Raw genomic sequence first — 8,447 nt, forward strand, 5'->3', positions numbered from 1 at the left:
CTAGAACAATCTCAACCTTTTGCACTAGAAAACACTTATTCTCCTTTCTATCCTTGATATAATATACATTTCCACTTGTTCTAACTCCTTTTGTAACTCTTTCACTAGTCTTCTCGTTTCTGATCACACATCCAATGCCACTAAACAACACTTCATATCCTTTAATACACATTTGAATAACACTTAACAAACTGTGTCTTAATCCTTCAACATAATAAACATCATCAGTATTATGCTTACCATCAATAGAAACACTTCCAATACCTCGAATAGCTACACCATCTTCTCCAACAAACTTCATTGATCCTCCATCATACTTCTTGAGCTTAATAAACCCGTCTTTATCACTGGTCATATGATTTGAACATCTAGAGTGTATAATCTATGTACTCAATGCTATTTTAGCATGCAATGCAGTCTTAACTAATTTCTCTTCTTTCGGTTTCTCCAAAACATTTTCCTTATCCTCAATTGCTAGAAACAAGGATTCTTCATTTGAATCATCATCAACTTCATCTTCTGATGCATTCTCTTCAATAAAACATAATCCCTTCTTCTCTCTTATATTAAAATTGTGTCTCTTAAACTTGTTCTTCTCATCAACATCCGATCTCTTATAGTATTCTCTATAAGTGCAATTAGAAGCATAATGTCCAATTCTACCACAAGAAAAACATTTCAAAGGTAACTTACCTTTGTATTTTATAGTGTCTCGCTGCAATTTTCTCACAAAATTTTCTTCATCTTCATCTAGATCTCCACACACTATGGTGAGACCCATAACATATTAAACATGCTTCCACAAATCATATCCGGACCTAAGGATGTGTCTAACATAGAATCTTACAACCAACAACGATTAGTGCCACAACACTCGAAGAACACAAAGATGTTTCTAGACCACAAAATCATCATAGGCATAAACCAAAACTATATCCAATGAAGATAACAACAACACTCAACATCAATAATAGATTTTGGATCTAAACACTTCCAGAACAACCAATAGAACAACTGCAACATCAACAACACAACAAGATAACTCTGCACCACAGACATTCTGGACCAATTCGGAACAACAAGTTTGACATCAATGACAACCACAACGACACATCAATGCATGCTTCCAACAAATCCTCCATCAATTTCAGCTATCTCTAAGCACAATATTCGAAGGTGAACATTTATTAAGGTATTATTTTCTAAATTTGTAGGGATCTTAGTCATATTAGTCTAAACGTGCCAAGTGTCAATCAAATGTTGAATGGGGATAAGTGTTGAGGTAATTATTTGTGAAATGACATATTTCATATCACGAGTGGTAAATTGGCACATTTAATAAAATAAATGATGATTATGAAATGTGTCATCATTGCCAAAAAGAGATTTTGAAAGATTTGAAGGCATATTGTACAATCTGATTGACACCATTTTTTTGATAAGTTGGCAAATGATGTCAATTGAGATAATTTGAAGGAAATTGCATACAAGTTGATATGATAAAATCTAAGGTCATTAAATGCAAAACTAAATGTTGCATGAATGAGCAATTAATTCTTCTTTATCTATGGTATTGTTATCATCTAGATTCACACCCTGCTGAGTAAACTTAGCAATCTAGTGATACATGGGAACATTCTCAGGTTGTGGGTAACCTATAGTGAGAATGAACCTCTGGAGAAGGTTGGCTTCCTCTAGGTACTTCACCTAAATACCACTTAAATCTAATTTTTTCAGAGGAAAGAGTAAGAAGGAGAACATGAAACTGAAACCCTAAACCTAAGGTGATACACCAAATTGATAATTTAAAATTTTGGACAACTGACTAACACACAGAATAATCAGTAACAAAAGGATATTCTTTCACAAATTATATATTCATAATATTTGCATCAACAATTTACAAGAAGGCTAAATAATCACAATCCTAAGAGGAAAAAGACTCTCACAACTTAAGACTGATTATACCATTGCCACAACTTATAACCTGCAAATAAGTATACATTTCTGTATAAAGGTATTAATAGAGACACAATCACAAGGACAAAAAATAATCACATGAACCTATGTCATTCACCAAACACACAATATCAATAAATATGAGTAGGCAAATCCTGTATTACTGTCAAGAAAGTGTTACAGTGTTGTCAAACTTTGACAAACTAAGTTACAAGCTCCTCAATTTTTGCAAAAATAACTCTATAAATTATAGGTTGCAAGAAGTGAACTAGCAAGAATTAACTCCAATAATGAAAACTTGGGAGATATTTATGCTTTCCCAAAGCAGTGTATGAAAATAGGACTCCACCTCCTTTTGGTCGTGCATACTCAAAAAGTCTATTTTTTAGGTCCCTAAACAACTCTAAAAAGGCATGTGCGTGAGAAAAAAGTCAAGCCTCATCACCCTTTATCATAAAGGCTCTTAAAAATGCATTAAATGCTCCCTGAATTGATTCAACTAGGCATGTATTCCCTCCACATGTTTTCCCACCGATATAACCACCCCTATATGGTTGACTCTCCCTCATAAATGCAATAATATCTCTTGACTTCTCAATAAATGTGAATAAGAAAAATATCTAATAAAGTGATTTATTAATTCACTTTAATAAATATCTTTCTTATTTCATTTATACTTAAGTTCATATTATTATATACTCCATAAGTAATATTTATTAAGTGATTTAAAATTTATCACTTAATAAATATTAATTACATTGTTAATGCTCATTAAGTGACAAATTATAAATCACGTAATGAATATTACTTACATGAAAGAGATGAAAAACATTTACAATCACCCCTATATCTTATGGGGGAATTAGTTGAGGAAGGAAAATTTTTAAAAGAAAGGAAAAAATGCCTATGCAATGGTTGAATACTTTAGGGTAAATGAAACCCTAACATAAGGAAAAACCATTCATTCAACACATTTTTTCTTTGCTCTCTCTGTTGTTTGAGGCACTGCCATGAAGAATTTCACATCCTAAGGGTTCAAATGGAAGTCTTTTGGAATATTTTGGTAGGTTTTCTGGAAAAGTTTGAATGCAATACTCAGGCCACCATGGTTAATATCTTTCTCCATATAAAAAACAACTCGATTCTGAGCATTTACTTGATGAATTTTACTATACATCTACTTTGATTGAAATGTCAATGATATTGACATTGCTGCTTGTGTGATTTTCTTTCTATGTGTTCAATTTGAACTCCATTTTGATCTCAAGATGATAATGACATGAGAATCCTTTTTATATTTTGGTTTGTATTTGAAAGGTTGTTATTATTATAGTAAAAAATCCTTTGACTGCATAGGAAGATTTATCGCTGGTTTTTGGAGAAAATTCATGGTTTAAAGCCATTATGAAGGCCGTGACTTGCAAACTCTCTACATTGTTACTCGTTTCAATTTTCATGTTGCATTTTAAGGCCATAAGGCAGGCCATGTCTTGAAACCCTTGCACTTTTTATTTTTATTTTGAAGGAGCTTTACAAGCTCAACGGTGGCTCCTTCCTCTACACCACTATTTGGTCTTCAATGCACTCTCTTACTGATCTAGGCTCATTGCTCATTTCATGTGCTTTGGCTTCTCTTTTGAAGGCTTCCATTACACTTATGCATCTCTGCTCTACATATATTTATTTGATCTAGGACCATTAAAAAACAAGATGGCTAAGATTCTTGTTGTGCTAACTACATCAACATCATATATGACTGCCATTGATAATCTTATTATCTGTTCTAGATCTATATGATTGTCCTATTGTAAGTGCAAGTGTGCCTTATCTTTGTACATATTATTTCCTAGATCTTGGCCACTGCTAAAAGTCTCAATGACTGCTTATTGCACAAATTCGCCATGTTTTAAAAGATTGTTGTAACTGCCTTTTACAGTGACTTTATAGTCTCTATCTCTTATGTTGTGCATCAACATTGCTGCATTGATGCTACAATGGTGTCATCACTCCATTCTTGTTCACTATTTACTATGTATACCTATATTTAGTCCAAAGACACTGGCTGCTTTTCATAACATTGGTATCTCTGTGACTGAAATTCTAAGATTTTATGACTATTTTGAGAGTCCTGAAACATTCTTACTTTTCCATAATATTTACTACTATGTGCTGCCACATCTCTCAAAATTTTTTACTACACCTATGACCAAAACCACTAAGATCTTTGGTGAGTTAATTAATTGTGTTCCTTATGCTACTCTATGGACTGTATTCTTTGATACACTATCACTTATTTGCACTTGTCACTATTCTGAGATCACTTTATAATATCAGCATCTATGATTTTTATGATGCTTCTTTTCTATATGCTACTTGTGTGAGCTTGAATTTCATCCTCAGAATGTTACCTGCAATAAGTTAGTTTCACAAAATACCAATGGAAATGCTACAGGAAATCCAAATTCAACCAATGAAACTACATGAAATACTTAAAATAAAACATTATTTTACCTTCATGATTTATGTCTCATTGTGTCCTAACTCCAGTGTTCCTGGTTGCAGATGGTGTGCTCTCAGACAATGCATTGTTGGCTTCCAAGATGGCATATAAAGAATGGACTGATAACTTGTAGTTAACTGATGCTATGATATGCAAATGCTACATGATTATGCTTAAATGATTATGTTATATGATTATATTGCTAAAATGATATTTTCTATTTGCTAATTGCTTCAAAAACTCATGGATGCATATGATTGATTGAAAACTATTTTGAAGACTAACTCTCTCAACTAAAGCTCTAGATTTTATAGACTTTGAGAGGATAAGATGATGTGGCTCGGATCAACGGTCCTGATCAGATCTACAAATTTGAATGGTTGTGAGCAAAGGTGAAGGTTGAGAGAAAGGGGGAAGGAGAAGACAAGTGTCACTCATCTCACCTTGACTGGGTTGCTAACTGAGGGAATCTAGGGATGGTTGGAGGAAATTTAGGCATGATAGGACAAGTGGACTCAAGTCCTTCCTAAGATGTAGAGGGTGTTAGAGAGAATATAAGATACGGTTATGAAATATGTGTATGTACACAATTTTCATTAAGTTTGGAAGTTGGACATAAATCATGAATTAATATTTAAGAAATAATAATTTCCTTAGCCACATGATGGATGAGTTGGCAAAGGGAAGATGAAGTGGAGATGGAGGGTGAGTTGGAAAAGGGATTAAATAATTTAGGAATTATTTAATATTTGAGACTATAGGATAGGAGAATAACTATTAAATATTAGATATTTAACTAAATTGGCTAAAAGGATAATTAAATATTAGATATTTAATTAATTAGAAGAATAGGATAGATGAATTAATTAATAAAATATTAATTAATAGAAAGACATAAAATGAATTAAATAAATTAATCTTTTCAAATTAACTATTTAATAGAAGAATAATTATTAAATAAATATAAAATATTTATTTAATTGCTCATAGCCAATTTTTAGGTGTATACACTACTATTTACTGTATTCTTCCATGAAACCTTGACAACAATATACTTTCATATTTCAATATGATTGTGTTCTATTGCCAAGATATGGCATCAAGTTGTTATGCTTGGGTCTACGGTAGTCATATTGGCTTTGTGATTCTTTGCCATACTTTTTCTACAAAAGAATCCCTTGACTACTCTGTTTTAGTGTGAATATGAAATATATTCACTGTATTAACAACTTTGTGCCAACTCATTACAAATAACTGCAACTTATAATGAAATGGCTGTAACACTTCACTATCTTTATTTATCCCGAGTTTCTCAAACTCATTTTGGATGACACCAAAGACCTTTGATAGTCCAAAGTCCAAATTTGCTCATCTCTACCACTGTACTTTGTCTTTTCTATCAATATGGTTCCTCTTTGTCTTATACACTTGGTGTTGCTCTGTATCTAAACCTACAAAGCTCTTGAATCATAGAGCTTGCATTTATGTCTATTCTTGAAGCATTACATGTCATATCATGGACTACTATTGGCTTTTACACCTTTGTGTATTCACTATTTTGAAGCCTCATTGTGCTTTGATCTTTTTGTATTTTATTATTTTAAAAGCCTTCATTGATAGAGTGCAATCTTCAAAGATTTTGGTGCCTTGTGGATAGAAGATGTTGATGATGTTTACTTTCTTTTCTTTTCACTGCATCATCCATATCATTGTAATCTCATTGAGCACTTATGTATTGATTATGACAAAGAGTTCATCAATTCACCATCCTAGGTGATATATAGTTGATTGATTGGACTACCATGGTATGGATGATGTGCACTTGCCTCTGTTTAAACACAAAATAAAATGATAGCATGTTGGGCTCAACCCTTGTGGGAGCCTCATTTTACTCCACGTGCTATACCTTAATATCAACGCGAAATTGTAAAGCATTTTAGTAATGATCATCAAACCTATACCTGCATAGTAAACAAACATGTTAGATGAAATAATGAAATTTAGATTCTAATGGATATTGATGATGACTCTTTTCTTTTCTTTGATACATGTGGTAACTGCATAACTGATTTGATGCCTTATGAAAGCAATTATGCATTTTTCGATGTTACACATGAACTAATTAGGAATTCTGAGCTCTAACACCACTTTTTCATCCCTTGCAGACACTTTTGGAGCAACATAGCAGAAAGAGCATGAAGAGAAGCAACAACACAACCTTGGGGGTTTGTCATTCAGGCAATGATGGACCTCTACTCTTTTAATATGCTTTCTTTGGTAAATGTATAGTTTCTTTTCATAATGTATTAAATGAGTTACTCCCACCGCTTGTGTGGGACACTATACTTTTTATATTCATGAATAAAGAAATGTATAGTTTCTTGGGTAGGCCTTATGTTTATAATTGGTTTTTCCTTAGCCACATGATGTGTGGAGTATTATCCTTTGGTTGTTAGGTACTAGCCTAGGTCTAGACTAGTGTTAGTTGGAACCTTGTGTCATCTCCTAGCACGGGGGGTGGTTCCTAATTGGTTCCACATGGTTGGGTGGTTTGATCCCTTGTTCCATTGGGATGTTCTTTATTGGATGCTAGCGTGAGTAGATATGGATTCTATGATCCTTCATTATGCAGATGATCTATGGAGCTGATTTCTATGTATTTGAGATAGAGATATTATATCATGGTGAACTTGTAAATGTGAAAGGAGATTATGTAATTTCATACCTTGTATTATTATGCATTAGAATGTGAAGTTGTAATAAGATATGATCCAGTAGATTAGTAGGGATTATGATCCTGTAGTGAAAAAAAAAGATGTAATCATTGTATAAGTTGTGTAGAATGTTCATTATGCAATAAGTGATTGAGATCCTATGTTGGAATAAAGAAAGGATTAGTATATATGTGTTCTTGTTGCATTTAAGTTCATGAGATAGATATATGTGATATGTAATTCTAAATGGAATCCTATCATAGGAAGGATTAGTACATGTTATAATTCTTGTATTAGCATGTATTTCGTTACCTAAGATGAAATGTACTACAATTCTTAAGTATTGGTCCTAGTCCTATTTGTAGTAGATGGTCACATGAATTTATGATGTGTTAGAGGATTAATGTAAGAATGGGAATTAGGAACATTTGGTTTGGTGCTTAAAAATGAATTTAGAAATTGAGGTTAATGGGAAATGTGATAGTATGAGGATGTTGTCATTAAGTAGTGACGTTGAGATACCCTAGAGAATTGATATAGGAATGAAATTCTATAATGAGATGATAGTTGTTATGTTATCATTAATTCCACTTGCGTTATATGTCAATGTGGTTATGTTCACGATGATCTATGCATCATTGTAGATAAAAGATGATGTATTTGATATGTGCTTGGTAGATGATTATGTTGCATTAGTGGATGACAAAAAAAATCTATTTGTGGTTAGTTTATGTTTATTTCTCTAGGGTATTTTGGTGGGCATTACACTTAATTATGTTATTTTTGATAGATTATGAATAAGGCATAAGATCTTCTAACCTTCTAATTTTATCTTATAAAATTTGTACTAATCATCTTACTTTATTAGATCTTTAAATATGATTATTTAACATATAGTTATTGTTGGATTTTTTGATTACATGTGATTGAATTTAATTAGAAAAAGACATTCCTTTATTAGTGAGAGCTTGATTTCGATAATGAGCAAGGGATAAGGTTGCACTAATATCGATTGTTGATGCGAAGAGAAAAATATCCATGAGTATGATAAGGACATTAAGACCATGACAGTGTCTTGAGAAGATTAGTATAGAATATAGAATATAGAATCATTTTAACTATTTTGTGACAAAAAAATCTACGTCCTTTCATAAAAAGACAACCTAATAAAATAATTCATTATACCATGTTAGATTGCTAGTAATATTAATTATATTGGATTAATGTGTTTGTAGTGATATGTAGATGGTGGAGTGAATCAAGTGTAAAGTAAC

At 32.3% G+C, this 8,447-nt stretch overlaps 1 protein-coding gene across 2 annotated transcripts in view; it reads left to right on the forward strand.

Moving 5' to 3' along the window:
• LOC131061296 (uncharacterized) overlaps nt 1-7,116 on the forward strand; it is a 66,719-nt gene extending 59,603 nt beyond the window's left edge. The window contains exon 3 of one of the 2 annotated variants that reach the window (XM_057994911.2): nt 6,625-7,116. In XM_057994911.2, the coding sequence (XP_057850894.2) occupies nt 6,625-6,658 (34 nt within the window). In that variant the 3' untranslated portion in view covers nt 6,659-7,116. Of the gene's footprint in view, nt 1-4,521; nt 4,605-6,624 lie in introns of those variants that run through there. The other variant, XM_057994909.2, reaches the window with a different exon arrangement.
• Nucleotides 7,117-8,447: the final 1,331 nt, after the last annotated feature.

The sequence above is a fragment of the Cryptomeria japonica genome, chromosome 11 (genome assembly GCF_030272615.1).
Source record: "Cryptomeria japonica chromosome 11, Sugi_1.0, whole genome shotgun sequence".
Taxonomy (NCBI): Eukaryota; Viridiplantae; Streptophyta; class Pinopsida; order Cupressales; family Cupressaceae; genus Cryptomeria; species Cryptomeria japonica.